Source organism: Python bivittatus, unplaced genomic scaffold, assembly GCF_059951505.1.
Source record: "Python bivittatus isolate LINGU-HERP-01145 unplaced genomic scaffold, Pbiv_v1 ctg000690_np1212, whole genome shotgun sequence".
Classification (NCBI taxonomy): Eukaryota; Metazoa; Chordata; class Lepidosauria; order Squamata; family Pythonidae; genus Python; species Python bivittatus.
Genome location: NW_028277096.1, coordinates 11,655,990 through 11,673,622, shown reverse-complemented (window position 1 = coordinate 11,673,622; position 17,633 = coordinate 11,655,990). Strand labels below are relative to the sequence as shown.

Below are 17,633 nucleotides of genomic sequence, written 5' to 3'. Positions count from 1 at the left end.
TATTAGATTCTCCTACCATATGCTCCAAGTTTATGAAAATCTGTTTTCTTGAAGTCCATGATATATGTTCAACTACACCCAGCTTTGGTTTGTCTTAAGATCAAGAATTCCCACATTACTTGATAACTTTCCTGTGTTCCTGCTACTTCCACTTCTTTAACCAATTTTTTCTCTTTTGGTTAAAAGGATAGTTGATCCTCTTATACCTTCCATCTTCTAAAGGACAAAATGGTTAGGAAGACAATTAAGAAAATTTCTGGAAGGAATGCTCGGCAGTTTGTCGTCTAACAGATTTTGAGATGAAGTTCCCCAAGACTACTACCTCATATCTTTTTGAAGGAACTAGAGTTTGCTTTTGGAAAACATCAACATTTTCTCTGGTGGAGTGGATGCCCACAAACACCAATATTATTTTTATCTGTTCCTCCGTTTTTAAAATCCATGTATTTTTCTCCAATTTAGTGGAGACTTGTCCTGACCCTTAGGCAGCCGCCTCAGGTGATGGGTACCAAGGTGCACAGCCACACCCTCTTCTTGAGCTAGGAGGTGCTGTTTGTCATAACTGAACAACTGCTAATGTGAAAGGAGACAGGTAGGCAACCAGCTACGTTCATGCACTTCTTAAAGCATCATGTAAATGATTACACTGCTGTACTGATGGGGTTCATATTGGTCCACTACTGCTTTATTTCAACATCTAGTTCAGTGGGACAGCAAGCAGTCACTAGGCAAAATTATGAGCAAATGATGGCCAAGTCAGAGGACAGATCTGGCTATCTGCAAGTTAGCATATTGTCCTCAGGTACAGTAAAGGACAGTATCCAGTTCCAGTACTAAAGAATCAGATGCTAATCTGATTGGGAACAGGAGGCACTGATTTTGTTCCCACAAATTGGCTACCAAGGTTAACTAATAGTTTACTCAATTTTCTATGTGCACATAATACATTCAGTCAGACTGTCACACAGGTTTGGTTTGTAAAACATGCTGTATTTGACTAGTTTGTGGTTTAGTGAGTCATGTGAACACACGTTATCTTGGTCCGTTTCAAGTGGCAAATAGTCTTGGCATAGTTCTGTGTAGGGCTTCTGGATCTGATTCATCTATCTATGCCTGAACTATAGGCCACAACTTTCACCATTGCCATTGGACATGGTGTGTGAGGATGAATGTTATTACACTGGACTACACAATTCAAAAAGAATGTTATAAATGTTCCTTATCAGACCTTTTAAATACTTTAATCTTAGAAATAAGATTTCAAAAATAGTAAAACTTTACAAATAACAATTTTTCAACATGTTCTGCAGATCTCCACAATACTCATAGAAAAACATCCTTACCATTGCCTCCCTTGTTCCTGCACACTACTACTGAATTAGAGTTTCCAAGATTACTAAACCAGCCTAAACTATGATGTAATTATGTGTCCTGTAATGTCCATTTACATTTTTATAGTATTTTCAATGCACTCAAGTGTTTAAAGACTTCATTTTCAACTCCCCCCCCAAAAAAAGGAAAAAAGAAAAAAGCTGAACCATTATTTTTCCAGATCCTTTACAAGTTTGTAAATAAAATTTATTCTACTGCACATTAAAACTTTTTCACAGTTTTTAAAAAATTGTATTTACAAATTAACATTCAGTTTGCAGCTTTTGGAGCCCTTTCCCCCCATTGTTTCAATTGGCACAGAAAAAATTAAAATGATAAAATTCTGTAACTTTCTTGTTACCTGGTTAATACCACCAAATGATTCTTCATTATGGAGAACATAGATGTTTGGTACGAGCCTCAATAACATCACGTGTGTCATGAGATCATCACACAAATGACATGAATAATGTAATCACGGTGTCTATGAAGGTAATCATTGCTTCCTTGAGCACACATTTATTTAATGAAAAAAGAATCTGAAAAGTAAGCCTGTGTTCAAAAATTTCCCTTGTGTTATATCATGTTCCATGTATGAGTCTATAATACTTTTATTTAGAGGGAAAAATATGGGTTTTGCTCTGAAAATCATGACAGCATTTTTTCAGTATTGTGTTGCTCAAGAAGCATCATTTGTCTTTATCAGTTTCTTTAAAAGAGACATACACTTACCCATCCATGCATTCTAACTGCTCATAGCAAATAATTTTTTCCAAGTTTCCTTATGAAGCCAAAAGCTAAGAAACAGAGAATAGTGTCCAAAATAAAATGAATTTGGTTTATTTTAGGCCAGAGTTGCAGAACCTATAGCCTTCCAGATACTACTGAATTAAAATTCCTAACATCCTTCACTGTCTGATTTCATGCCAGATTCAGCAATAAATCTCAGCTCTCCAAATACTTAACCCCATTCTCAGGAACCTGCTAACAACTGAAGCTCACAAACTAGATTGGTTGCTTTATTACAGACAAGAAACAAACCATATATATGAAGCTCTGCCTATGGCAGAACACAAAATCAAGCACTCTCCCTTTCTTTCTCTCTGCCTACTTCTAGCTCTAGGCCTTTTCTTTCTGTCTTCCACTTTGAGCATGGAAACTATCTTCTCAATGTTTAGATTATTTTGTATAGTTTCAGAAATGTTGGTTCCTGCCCTGCCAGCTTCAGCCCTTATACTCACTATTGACAATGCTGGCTTAGAGATGCTGGGAGTTATAAATTAGCAACACCTGGAAAGACTGGGTTCCCCACTTTTGTTTCGGATTTTAAGTTGTTGCTTTGTTTGATTAAACAATCATTTTAATAATACCTAACTTAATTAAATGCTCAACAGTCATCACCTGATAACTAACAATTTTGTACCATTTAAAATAAATCTTTATTAATCCTTAAATCATCCGAAAATTTATTTCAACACAGTCTCTTTATTGGAACTGTTAATCTAACATTGATAATAAAGTTTAAAGTAATATTAATATTTTAGTATTTTTTTTCTTTTTCTGATTCAATCCCTTTTTCTTTTTCTCCTTTATTTCATATTTAATTCAATACCAGCTCTGTTACACTCTGCAAAAATCTTGATTTATTATTGGTTTATAACCCAAGAATTAGATATTAGTCATAGCTCGGGGGGAAGAAGAATAAAGCAGAAAAAAGTGAATTCCAAGCATTACCACATTGTTCTTTCACATTAAATCTGGATAACCCAGCAATTCTGGTTTATTGTTACATAAAAATGCTTTCACAGATGTATAGGAACCTTATTTTTTTGTAGCAATTTATTCCTTTCACCTAGAATTTTTTTAACATTATTTTTTTTACAATTACTTTTATTTAATTAATTAATTAAAGGATGTATAAGGGTGCCCAACTCATGATGGGCAGCATACAAATGTAAAACCAATCTGAAAAAACCCACAACATACATATATAGCCATGGCTGTATGCTTTGAACTTACGGTAATGCTTTAAATATCCAAATTGATCTAAGGTACTGTATTATGGAGGTTCACCAGATATTTTTTATACTGGAAAATTGAGGCGTGGTCCCAGGGTGAAACTCTGGGCAGTTCACAACACCTCTGCAAAAGCAATGAGCCTGCAACTAACACATGTATGTCTGGGCACATCTATTTTTTTATCTCTAGTCATTTGCCAATGACAACTCTGCTTGAGCATTCAGGGCATAACGTCACTAGCTTTGTAATTAGGTCTAGCAGCCTTAGGCTGCATCTCTTCCATCTTTAACTTGTGAACTACTAACAGTGGCTTAGTCTGCAGTCCATAAGATCTACTGAATATAGTACTTAGCCAAAATGGGTAGCATTGCACTAGTTGTGTTTTGAATTTAATACAGTACTGTGGTTTGATTTGAATTTCAGTGTTAAGCACAGGTCTTAGGACAGCATAGTGATTTCCTCCCCATCACCAATCTCTAATCCCTTGCAACTCAGTGGATTCACAGCTATTCTGGTTTATATGTATTTTATAAAATAATAACGGCTATTATTTCAGATTAAATTTTGCTTGCTTTCAACTTTCTTTACTAGTACTTTAGTGACTTTGATATTGAAGTGTTGTCTTAATACAGAACTATGTAATCATTTTAATGTAAATCAATAAGGAAAATTCTGCAAACTAGCCAACTACAGATTTATTGGAAAATGGCTACATTTTTCTATCTCTTTGTTACAAGCAAGTTTTATTTTCTTAGATTAAGTGATGGAATACACTATATCAGAGGTTTCCAAAATATCTAAAATATCAAATAAAACTTTTCCTAGGGCTCTCAGTTCACAGAATTCCAGTGCTCCATGCCACTACTTACTTTGAAGAATATATTTCAAAGTTTTTTTATGTAAACTCAGACTTTTTTTTCAGTTCAAAGGATATTTAGGGGTTCTTCTTTAATTGAAACAATTGCCATTTCATTGAGGAAGGAGTGGTAATGCCAAATTAAAATTAAAAGGCAACATTATGCACTTACTAATATTATATTTTTCTTCAAATCACATGGAAAATCCAATAATGAAAGCTACTCAAATTAAGTTGAAACTAAATGCTTTCCAAAAATAGAGGATTTACTAAAAGGAAGTTACATGTCACAAATGAGAAGCTGCCCATTCTCAATATGGTTGTAACAAAGATTCATTCTTGTAAATCATATTTAATGCAAATGCTAGATAGCTATCAGCAAATAGAAACTTATAAACCAACTTTCAGAACATGTGGTGTTACATCCACTAATTGATTGTATCTGTCCAAAAATAAAATCTGCACCAACTGTAAAGCTGGAAGCCTTCAGATCCTCTTTCTACCAATCAATATTAATTGGAATTAGTTTGGTGGAAAAAGCATTGTGACATGTCTTGTGAAGCACAGTGGTACAAAATAAGAACAGCTAAACTATCTGAAGTGGAGTCAAGATACTGACTGTGGTCCATCAACACTGAAAGGCAATAGTTGGTGCTGATTTTTGGAGAGGTGTGACATTTCATACATTTGGGCTGGATGGACCTGTGTTCTCACAGCAAGTTAGGCAGCTTCTTATGTATGCAACTTACATAACTGCACTCCAGACACTTACCATTTTGTTTCCAAGGATGTAAAATATGGGGTGAGTGTACAGTTAAAAGATGAACAAATAAATCAATTTACAGGGAGGATGCATACAAAACATCACTTTGCTAGTGTTTCCAGCATTGGCCTCTAAGTACAAACCTTGACATTGCTGATTAAAGGGCAATATGAACTTTTAGCAACAATCAGCTACTAGATTGCCCAGCTTCAATTCACTTTTTAAATTACCACTTCCTGATTCTAACTTTCTGATTTCATCCAAATCAGACAGCCAGGATAGAAACAAACAGGCATAATAACCTCACTCCATAGAGATGCAGATTTTTCTCCATAATTCTGGATTGTGCTCCTGGACCCAAAAAGAAAGTAAAAGAGAAAGATTGTGTTTCACTCTGAAGTTCTGTAGCTGTGTGAAGTCTACCACCACTGTACCTCCTCAGGAACAGAAAGAACTATCTTTACTTTCTACTGTGAAAGAATGCAAGGAGGTATTATACACATATTCACAGGCCTGGAGAAAAGCAATAATAAATGCAATATGGAAGTAGCCAACAAGGAGGTGACCTCAACAAGCTTCTCAATTCTCTTCTCCAAAACTACTGATCCAAATGAGAGGGATGCACTGAAAACCACTCAATCAGCAAAGTCAGTAGAAAGAGTATTGGTTTTCAACTGCTCTGGTTCTGTTGCGTGAACCTTCACTTTCATGGTAATCTTCTGTGCCAACAGCAGCCGAATCGAACAACCGCTCTGTGCTGTTACTTCGGCTTCGGGCACTCAGGGTCCCTTCCATCCTATGGTAAAGTGAATGGCTGGCTGAGGAAGAAGAGGAAGATGTAGTGCCCTCTGATGGAGATGCTGGCTGAAAAGTGACTGGAACAAAGCTGGAAAAATAATGTTGAGACTGGAGGTCATTTCTGCAAGCGGGCTGCTGGGAAGCCACAGCTGGAGATGGGGTGAGCTCTGAATGGAAGAAGAAAGAAAAAGGCTGCTGAAACTAGTAGAAACATCAGCTTTCTGTGCTATGAAGATTCCAACTACCATATACTTTCCCAAAATTTCCTACCAACTGCATTTTCATATGAGTTGTTTCATTTATTTCTGTTGGTTTTAATACTATGGTTTCTTTTCTAATGTCACCTTGCATTTATTTATTTACACAGGTTTTAATAAGTTTCCCACTTCTTAAAACTCAATAATCTAAAATCAAGTTTAATAGAAATTTAACTTAAATTTAAATGTAAGTGAAGACTCTAACATTCTTTAAGCAAGAACACAATTGTTTGCTGGGTTTACCCCCAGCATAGCATCAAGTAAATCAAGGATGCTAAATTAGCAATAATTGTTCTTGTTTCTTTCCATCCAGAATGGGATTTCATTGTAATATTAAAACCTAAAAGTGAAATAAAACATTTGAATTAGATGCCAACAAAAAAGTGAAACTAGAATTAGATACCAATGAAATACAAAGCAGCAATCAAGTTTATTAAAATTGGGATAAATTGCTGTTGTGTTTTGAGTATCAATGGTTTGATATACTGTAGTATGCAGAATCTATACCCGTCAAGGCTTTTAATGCCTACCAAGCCCCCTTCTGCCACCATTTTTAGTGAAGTAAATTAAAATTAAAGTTAATTTTTAAATTGGCTAAGGTTGGAAAAGTGAAGGAAGGAGGGACCCATTAAAAGTGGGTGGAGTTATTTATTTATACCATGTTTATAAATTACTCCAATCATTTAAGATTCTGTATGACAAACAAGGATAAAACCACAAAACACAACAAATAAAATAGTCCACAATACAATAAATAAGAATACCTTAGATGCCCACAATGAACTAGGGAAGAAAGCACACTGGAGTAGTAGAGCTGTAATAGCCTTGCAAAATTCAAAGAAGAAAGGGGCCAGACACAGGGGAAGGATGTCAAGCGTGGAAGCTGCCCAGAATGCCTGCTGCCCAGCCCGTACACAACTTCATGCAGGGATGGATCCTCAGCTGGCCCTCAGATGTTCAAACTGGATGAGCGGATTTGATCCTGGCAAGGCAGTGCCTGATATACCCTGGTACTACACTGCATAGGGCTTTATAGGTGATAACCAGCAGTTTGAACCAGGCCAAAAAACAACTAGCAACCAACGCAGTGGCCTTAGAATTAGCGTATTCTGCAATGGAAGAGTTGTTCTACCAGGAGTCTGACAACCCCATTCTGTATCAGCTGCAGCTTCCAAATTGTCTCCAAAGGCAATCCCACAGCGAGTATGTTACAGTAAACCAACCAAGGGGTTATCCCAGCATGTGTTGATTCTTAACTAGAAAAATGTTAAAATATGGATGTAGTCTGCTTATGGAGTAACTGTATGACTTGTTTAACAAGCGTGTGAAGACTGCATCTGTGCCTGACAATTAGAGGAAGGTCATTGTTTTCTTTACAAAGGAAAAATAAGAAGTGAAATGCAAAATTTAGTTTGGAGGATTAGTTTGTTCAGCATGCTTATGAAAGTGTTTGGTAGAATTCTAAATGAAAGGACATGAGAGATGGCAGTGAATAAAATGTGAAAAGTGTTAGGCATGGGCCATGCAGATCAGATTTTTGCTCCACTAACGCTTAACGTTACTGTTAAGTATATGCGTGTGAGAAAAAAGGTTTACTGAAACATCATTTAGAGAAAGTGTATGATGAAGTGGAACAGCTTGCCTCCTGGAGTTGTGGGTGCTCCATCGCTGGAGGTTTTCAAGAAAAGATTGGCTAACCATTTGTCCAAGATGGTAATGAAGACTCCTGCCTTGGGCAGGGAGTTGGACTAGAAGACCTCCAAGGTGCCTTCCAATCCTATGATTCTATAAGTGAGTACGCTTAAATTATAGGATTTTTTTTGTTGTTTTTTATCCAGCCTTTATTTTTATAAAAAACTCAAGGTGGCAAACATATTAATACTCCTTCCTCCTCCTATTTTCCCCACAACAAGGTGAGGTGAGTTGGGCTGTTTTGTGCAAATATGAGTAGAAAGTTGTTTGTTGAACGCTACAAAAATGCTATATGATTAAAATAAAGCATTTGTGAGTAAATGGACCATTTAACAAATGGTTCAACAATGAGTATAGTAAGACAAGGATGTTTAATGCATACAGTATATGGATAAATGTATAAGAAATGCTTGTGATGACATTAGAAGTATACTGCCTAAGCATATGAATATGTATTTTTGTAAGCAAATAATGCTATGTTGTTGGCTGAAAACAGAACAATTCGCTACAAATGTTGCATATATTGCATGATGCAACAAGGAATATGGATCTCAAAGTTAACATACTAAAAACAAGATAGTTGTATTTGATGGAGAAAATGAAGTGAGCAATTGCAGGTTGTACATATGTGGGGAAACATTAGAATGATTAAATAAAATTTTGCCTGTGTAGAATGAGTAAATGGAAAAATTTTAAGATGGGCAAATATGGATAGAAAAATTATGGGTAGTATATGGTCTATTACCCAGAATGGCTATTTGTCAAAAGAAGTTAAAATGGTTATGTATAAAATGTGCTTTTGCCCACTTTGTTATATGGCAGTGGGAGATGAATTATATCAGGAGGAACTTAACATTTTAATGCAGTACAATTAGATTACAGGTGGTCCTTGTTTAATGACCATTCAGTGACCGTTCAAACTTATGTCAATGCTGAACGAGTGGTGGGTACGACTGGTCCTTGGAGTTCTGGCCATTGTAGCGTCCTGCAGTCACGTGATCACAATTTGCGACCTTCCCTGCTGGCTTCCCACAAGGGAAGCCAACAGGAAGTTGGAAGTCATAGTCACATGAGGTCTTCGTTTAACAACCCACGCAGTCCTCACTTTATGACAGCAACTGAGGCTGCCAGAATTGCTGTTGCTAAGTGGCACAGTCATGTGACATTGTAGTTTACAACTGCGTCACTTAGTGACGGTAATTCTGGTCCCAATTGTTGTTGTTAACCAAGAACTATCTGTACTTAAGAGATAGCACAAATAAGTTATTAAGATAGGGTCCAAGAATGTATTTTTGTATTCATGATGAATGAATACAAAATGAAGTACAGTACTACAGAAGTACTTTGAAGCGGTATGGCCATATAGAGAATAAAGGAGGACTGAACTACAAAACACGTATGAAAGAAGAATAAATGGGTCAAAGGAAGGAAACACCAAGAAAGTAATATTAGATGAAGTTGATGAAAGACTCAGAAAGAGAGAGCTAAGACATTTAAAAAACAAAAAACAATATATAAACTGTGTATGAGCATGGAAAATGCAACAATGGTTTGCAAGGACTAAAAGGATGGAGATGTATAGCAAATGGTGTAGATTTAGTTTCTTTGCCTCTTACGTTCTGCATTAACTTCTTTTGCCAGTTATTTCCCACTATTTTTCTGAACTCTGCATAATGCTTCTTACCCTGGAAGTGAATACCAGGATGGATATGAATGGGTGTGTGTATGCATGCATGCTGTGAAATAGGTCCAAATAATATTTATACAGCCTTTTTGAATATATCTTTACTTAGTAAAACCTACATTTCCATTCTCTGATTAGGTCTGGGTTTTTGTTTTTTGTTTTTTTGCACATGAACATGCCTCAAGTATTGTTTAAGTATTGCTTGGTTTTTGTTCTTTGCTTTGCCCAGTTACAAAGTAAAACTGCAAGTACGAGAACTTAACCCACCTGGCAATGGACTCTGGGCCATTACATAGCTGCGGAGGGTTATGTCAGCAGAACCACCTGACTCCAGAGGGATGGGGTGCATATGAAAATGCCGCAGCATATCAAAAATGCTCTGGAACCAAAGATGTTGGACGTGACATTGACCATTTTCATTTAAGGACAAACGCAGGTGCTGAAAGGAGAATTAATTATTTTTATTGACTAGTTACCACAGTCCCCATTTAAGAACTATTTTAACACATGAATTACCTGACACAGATGCCCCCAAACAATATCTTTGCAGCAGTTTGATCTGTTTTTCCCTTACCATTTCCTTTCTTACATAATCATAAAGTTGGAGTATTTAGGCTATCAAATTTAACTCCTACACAATGCAGGAGTGAAACTTTCCAGACAGATGGCTATTCAGCCTCTGCTTGAACGTATCCTGTAAATGGGATCCTTCTTTCCTCTCAAACTGATTCCACTGTTAAACTGTTCTTATTGTTAGGAATTTTTTTAATGTTAAACAGGAATGTGCCTTCCTGTAAGTTAATGCTCATATTCCATTGTTTTGCACTTGGGATGCTAGAGTAGAGGTCATGGACTATTCAGGCCATCATATTCCTTTCAATCCTATTTTCTCAAAGCTAGAAATATACTGAGTAGGCTCAATCTCTCACTGTACAATTTAGTTTCCAATCCTCTGATCATTTGTCTGAATTATTCTTAGTGTTGTGGACACAAATGGGCATAATACTCAAGGTCGCATGTGACTAATGCAGCATAAAGTGGAACTATTAATTCCCATGATTAGGAGACAATACTTCTGTTGGTTCAGCCTCACTTGCCTTTGCCTTTTTAGCAGCCATGTCATACTACTGACTTGTATTCAGTTTGTCATCAGCTACTAGTCCAGTATCTTTTTTACACGTATTGCCAAGGCAGGTATCCTTCATTCTATACCTGTGAATTTGATTTTTTTTTCATAAGCAAAGATCATTGCATCTATCTCTTCTAAAGTTCATTCTATTATCTTCAGCCCATTTCTCCAACCTATTAAGAGATTCTGAGTTTTGTTTATGCCTTCTTAGATATCAGTTTTCCAATTTGAGGTCATTTACAGATCTAATGAGCATTTCCTTTAGCTCAACTATTCTAGGAATTAATAAAAATGTTGAAGAGTACTGGGCCCAAGGCCAAAATCCATAGCAGTCAGCTTGATAGCTCCCTCCATTTTGATAAGACACATTCAGAGACAGTGCCACTATGGAGGGAATCTGGGTATGAGCTTATGTACTCCATTCCTTTCTGCCTCTTTTTAGTGATTAAAAAGACACAGAGCTGCTTGAGAACTTCTCTTTTCATGGAACTTCTCAAGGACTTTGAAAACAGTTTCAGCCTGCCTCCGCATTTTAGTTGTCTAGATCAGCTGTATGGGTTAAGGTGCTAGTATAACATCCTTGCCTCCTCATGACTCAGTTATATGTGTAATGTGAACAAAGCTTTTAAATACAATTTTCAAGCCTTTAACCCATGCTTAACTTTGTCACATGCCAGCTATGAGACTGTTAATCCATCCATCCATCCCTCTCTCTCTCTCTCTCTCTCCCCCCCCCCATCTAGCCTCCTTCCACAATCTTTGTTGCTTCCATAGGTTTACTAAGTCCACTCCCAAAGGTCACCCACTGGTCATTTACAGTTCCCTTCCTCAATACTCCAAGCAGAGAATGCTTGTTTTCTTTCAGCTCTGACTAGTGTTCCAGCCTCCAGGTGCATTCTTCTCTTCTTTTCCTTTCTGAAAAATGCTATGGGCTCATGTGACTCCCAAAGGCATTCTGGGCAAAAGAAAAGCAGAGAAGCTGGATGTCGACTGCTTTCCAATCCAAGAGTTAAAACAAAATAAAGAAATGCAGTCTTTTTTAGTTTAGGGAGGGATAGAGAGACTTGGGTGGCATTAAAGGAGGACCTGGAGGCATTACTGTATGTATAGGAACCATATCACCAACTGCAGGTATGAAGTAATACAGTTTACTTTCTTCCAATCAACTCCTATAGACAAGTGCAGCAGGTAAAGATAATTTCATCTGCTTCTCTGTATTGCATCCAGTTGTGTCAGCACCTTCCAATGCAGAGATGTGAACAGAACAATGTGGCAATCTATTGCATCTCTCCATGCAGTACAGTACACTCAGAATTGTGACTCAGGTAGTTACATAGGGGGCAATAATAATTATAAGCTAGAAGTAAATCTTTGTGAGTAGCATGGCAACAGCTTGTTTCCAGTTTTAGCTAAGAGAAATAAAAGGTGTCACAGCAAGCAGAAGATTGGCAGACACAGATCCAATATGTTGGATCAGAAGAATGAACCTGTTTACAGTACCAATCAAAGAACAGACACCAAATGTATAAAGGGCTGCTATTTTAAAACATTTTTTAAAAATTCCAGATGGCAGCAAAAGAAAAGAACAAGAGAAAACCCTGTGTTGATCTATTTATGTCATATTTCTGGCATATGGATACAAAAACTGCCGCACTGTATCTGTTCCGTGCAGACACAAACGCATAATCTCCAACAGTTGTTGCCAGAGCACAGGATCAAACTCCACTGTATTTTTAAAACAAATTCTGTCATTCCTACCATCTCCCCTTTCCTGTTCAAATGAGTAAGCTACACAAACCTGGTTCCCACATTCCATTAAGCTGGGTTTACAGAATACATTAAGCCAAAATCAAACAAGCCATGATGTGTGAGCTTAGTGTCCTGAAATACTGCCAATTTTCTTTCAATTGGCAGTCATGAAACATTGCACCCAGGCCAAGGTGGTTTCTAAGGCTTTTTACTTATTATTTTATAACTATATTCAGCCTTGCTGCCATGTTCCACTAAGGCCCTCTGACCAGATGACCTAATTTTCAAGGTAGATTAAAAACTAAGGGAAACCTGCCCCTATACCTCCTATGGTTTCACTTTAAATATTAGAAGAAAATAAGAGTTATCCATTCATAAATAAAGATCACTTGCCTTGGCTTTTCCCTGGAAGTTAAAGGTCAGCACATATTCACCGGGCCGGGTTTCACTCTGCCGAATGACAAACAATCCATGGCTTTTGGCTCCACCAAAGAGAACTAGCTGGGCTGCTTTGACCCGTGATAGCGTCCCATGGAACCAAGGGAACTCCATGAGATTGATTTCTGTTTCCAGCTCACTTTCGTCTCCTGTCACAGTAGGGAAATAGGAACAGTAGAACACAAAAGCTGAATGCCCTACATTCAGCACAGCATTACATTCACTGCAATGCCATCTGGATGGATGCTTGGGTAGAGGATGCAGGAGAAATTACTGAAGGCTCTTCCACTTACAAAGACCAATATACGGTTGCACCTAAATGCTCTTTCAGCAAAGAGATATGGCTAATGCTATCTCTTCGGTGAATCAAATGTATCTGTAAATACATTACAGTGCATACTTTTCTACTTCTCAGCTCAAATTATTTAGACATATACTTAAAAGCCGTAGTGTACAAATCAGTGCACTTTATATCTGGGAGAGCTAATTGAGAGAGCTAGTAGGAGTTTGGTTGTGAAATTCAGCAGGAGGAAGAGGGGAAAGAAACCAAAGAACTGTTTTCTTAGGGGCTGTGTGCTCAGTTGTGTGGAATGAAAAGATTATCTCCTGCATAACTGCTAATGGCAAAGATATGTCCGGAGAGCTGTTGATGGCTCATGGGGGGGACTGAGTGAATGCTTCATACAAGTCACTCAACAAGCAGAGGCTGCTGCTGAATGAATATAAGGCAGACCATTTTCAAACAGTGAACAAATAGGGAAAGCTAACAGGAGTTTGGCAGGGGAACTTAAGAGGAATCTCCCTAACATATTTTTCCCTAAGTGGTCAGTAGGTATTCAGCTAACCTAAGACTGGAACAAGAAGAAATAAAAAACCTGTAGTCTTTAAGAAACAGAAATGAAGAGGATTGGACACACTCCACAATTATGACCTTCATTCTTGAAATATGTGTGTCTAAAAACAATGTGTTATACATATGCAGCAAGTACAAACTTGCAGCTGTGCATGAATAAAAAGCACAGCAATTGGCAACACTTAGTGGCAACACTTCAGCTCATAAAAAAGGACAAAAATTTATTAGCCTAGTAAAGATTACAATGAGAACTGACAGAGGAAACATCCCTCTGTAAGTAAAACAACTGAATAAAGGAACAAAATGGGAGTAACAACTAGAAATACATCTTCTGTGCCACTGAAAGTCAAAAATAGCTTTGAGGCCTTTGTAGAAAAAACAGGTTTTAAGTCTTCAATGGCAGAAGAAGAGATACTATTGAATAGAGGGCGTATTTGTGTAACTGTGCCCTGCAAGAAGAGAGTCTTTGTAGTTGGTAATTTACAACTACATTGAACAAACCTGCTGACTGATCTTATCAGCTCATAGAAGGCACTGTCAGCCAGAATCAGAGATTAACTGTAATGGAATAACTTCTAAGTCTTATCAATTCTACTGACAATTATCTTTTCCTGCAACTTGGGTCTGAGTTTTCTGAACAAAGGACTGCTGGCAGGAGATGTTGCACCTCATGAAGACTTGGCAGATGGTGTTGTCCAAAGCACATTAAACTTGATTAAGAGGGATTTAAACTGACTCTTGTGGGGATTGAAGATACAAGTCCTGAAGTAAGGACTTTGGATAATGATTTTTGCACTGTAAAAAAGAAGTGGGAGTATTCCCTATTAAACCATTCAGTGAAAACTCAGAAGGAATATTGGCTCATAAACATCATCAGTTTCAGTGTCTGTACATTGTTACCATATGGGAAATAAGATGAGCCTAAACTCATAGTACAGGAAGTAAAAATGATTTAACATATATAACTGAGAATCAGAGTACAAGTGGTCCCGGGTTAAGAACGCCCGGTTTAAGGATGACCCATAACTAAGAATGGAGCCTACTATAGCAAAATTCAAGTTAAATACACAATGATTCGAGTTAAATACACAATGCAAATTCATTACACAATATTACTTACACAGTACAGTATTATACAATAATACTGTTCTGGCTTACATACAAATTCAACTTAAGGACAGACCTTGGGAACGGAAGTCATTCTTAAACTGGGGACTACCCGTATAGCAATTGAAGGACAAAATTCATTTAAAAGGAATCAGTATTCCAATTCGCAGTGCTAATGAAATGCTAACAGATAAGAAAGGTGAAACTACTGAATTCTTACTGGGGCTCAGTCTTCTCCAGCATGAGGTTATAAATAATTGTGAAGGAGCAGGATCAAAAACTGAGACTGATAAACCTTTGCACATTATCTCTGAGAAATCTTGGAGAATGGGTGAAATGCCAGATGATTGGAGGAGGGCAAGTTTTCTGTTTTCAAAAAGAGAGAAAAAAGAGAATCCAGGGAACTACAGAGCACTCACAAACCTAGGAAAGCACTAGACCAAATAATAAATGATTAAACTTTAAGCACCTGAAGAAACAAAGCTGTGCTTACCAGAAGATAGCATGGACTTGTCAAAAACAAGTCCTTATTACACTAGCTGTATCTCATATTTTATTACACAACTTCCTTATTAGGTTGTGGGAATGCTAGGGATGAAATATATCTTGATTTCAGGAAGGCACCTGACAAAGATATTCTTCCGAGCAAGTCAATTCAGCATGGGTTGGATGGCATGTCTATAAGATGTTTCTACAACTCATTCAAAAACTAGTAAGTGTCATCAACAGTTCTTCATCTTCAGACGAAGAAAGTATAGAATAGGATGCCACAAGATTAACTTCTGGGGCTTGTACTCTTCAGCATTTTTATTAATGACTAGAATGAAAAGATGGAGAGAATGCTTATCAGATTTGAAGATGACACAAAATTGGGTAAGATAACTGATACAACTGAAGACAAAAATAAAATGCAAATAAACTTTCTAGCAGTATGGGAAGCTCAATAGTGGAATCAATTGCTCAAAGAGATGATGAAATTCTCTTCACTGGGTATCATCTTGTGGAGGCTTCAGAGCTCTCAGGCTTCACACCAGGCATGGGTGTAAATCTCAGCTCTCCAGATATTTAACCCTTTATTGTAGACTTGAGTTACTTGGCAAAAGGCTGTCATATTGACTAGAGAAGACTTGTCTCTTCATTACTGACAAGAATTAAGTCAGATACACACAGAATATTTATCTACTGAAGTACATAGAAATTATGCTTATATAAGGGTCTGTACTCCAGGATTTACATTCTTGACTTTTTCCTCCTACCATCTTGGCTGTTCTCTTGATAGCCTTGGAAGGTATCTAATCTATGCTGACAATGTTTCTCTCTAGCCTGAGAATCATAGGTTCCTATATTACAACTTTATTCATTACAAAAGCCAACTTGTCGATATGTTTTTATTTCATTTTATATTTTTTTACTGTATAGAGCAGAGGTTGGACTTGATGGTTTAAATAAGCCTGCCCAACCTTATGATTCTGTCATGCTAGACTGTTTGCCCATATAGCTCATTATTACTACCTAGTCTCACTTAGCAGCTCGTTCAGGATTTCTAGCTGTTCCTAGCCATTTGTCATAAATAATTGGAACAACTCTGAAATTGCTAAGAATGTGAGAAAAGAATGGGTGTTGATAACAAAATGTAACTTTTAGCAAAATTGTTAATTGTTGACACACATGATTCAATACTTTGTGGTGTACACAGTGCTAGCAATACAGAAGGAAGGAAGGAAGGAAGGAAGGAAGGAAGGAAGGAAGGAAGGAAGGAAGGAAGGAAGGAAGGAAGGAAGGAAGGAAGGAAGGAAGGAAGGAAGGGGAGGAGGAGGAAACAACATGCTTTTTGGATGGGAGAATGAACAGCTGATCTTTTCTAAGCTGTGAAAAAAATAAAATTCTAGCTCCAGATCATCAGAGGAGCAGAATTACAATACCTGCTGTGTGACTGCTGTTGGCTGGAGACTCCAGTGTCTGCAAAAAGTTCTCTAGTGGCACATGTGCTCTATATTCCCCTGCAGAGATCCTGCCATGTGGTGCTGTGACAATTGTGGCAGCATTTGATATGCTATCTGAGGCAGTCGAGCCAGCACATCTATCCTGACACCGGGTCACATCTGCAAGACAATTTTATTTTCTTTTTTTAAAAAATGCATGCTGCTTTTCAAAATCACATTTTTCTATGACAGATGACTTACAGGCTCAAGGCTCCCAATTGCCTCAGATCATTATTTCTTTCATTACATTTTTTAAAGGTACTGTTTCAGATCCTTGAGTTACCTGTTTAAGCCAGGGATAATAGGACAAAAGAAAAGTTTATGGATGCCCCAGGCTCTTTCATATCACCTGCATTCTGCTACAATAAAAATTAGTACCTCTGGTTGGAGACTGGCAAAGTTCAAACAAAACTTTTTGCTATGGTGGGTACCTAAAAATTAAACTTTTACCAAAATCAGTGTTTAAACAAAATAACAGAAGTATGATCTAATTTTTAAGAGAACCCTTTTTTTAAAAAAAAAATCTTATTACCATCAGCCAGGAACTCACAGCTACAAGATGACACTCTGCTGGGCAGGCATGCTCCTTGGGTGCAGGAAGAGAGTTCAATGTCATCACCACTGTCCCTGGAAAGAAGAGAAGAGTGGGCATTTGGACAGGGGGTGATGCTGCACCAGTGAGTTTCTGCAGCTGTATGCTGAGCACTGGAAGGAAGGGTAGAGCAGAGGAGGGGATGCAAAGTTATCATTCACCAATTAGAGAGGATTCCCATAAAACATATATTTTTAAAATCTTACTAAAGATCCAGAGATGGTAACCTTTTTACCCGGAATACTGCTACATCTGTTCAGAGTGATGGGAAAGCTTTCCTTTGTCTACTCACTTTCACTTGCTCACTCATCTTCACCCCATAAATTAGGACTGTGAGAGGGGA

General features: G+C 37.4%; 1 protein-coding gene across 4 annotated transcripts in view; it reads right to left on the bottom strand.

Annotated features, from left to right (window-relative positions):
- Nucleotides 1–1,540: 1,540 nt before the first annotated feature.
- SH2B2 (SH2B adaptor protein 2) overlaps nt 1,541–17,633 on the bottom strand; it is a 63,385-nt gene continuing 47,292 nt past the window's right edge. For 3 of the 4 annotated variants that reach the window (XM_025174138.2, XM_025174142.2, XM_088152279.1), the window contains 5 exons: nt 17,231–17,403; nt 16,639–16,818; nt 12,712–12,905; nt 9,708–9,879; nt 1,541–5,974 (listed from right to left, as the gene is read on the bottom strand). In XM_025174138.2, coding sequence (XP_025029906.1) covers nt 5,658–5,974; nt 9,708–9,879; nt 12,712–12,905; nt 16,639–16,818; nt 17,231–17,403 — 1,036 coding nt within the window. In that variant the 3' untranslated portion in view covers nt 1,541–5,657. The remainder of the gene's footprint in view (nt 5,975–9,707; nt 9,880–12,711; nt 12,906–16,638; nt 16,819–17,230; nt 17,404–17,633) is intronic. The other variant, XM_007421775.3, reaches the window with a different exon arrangement.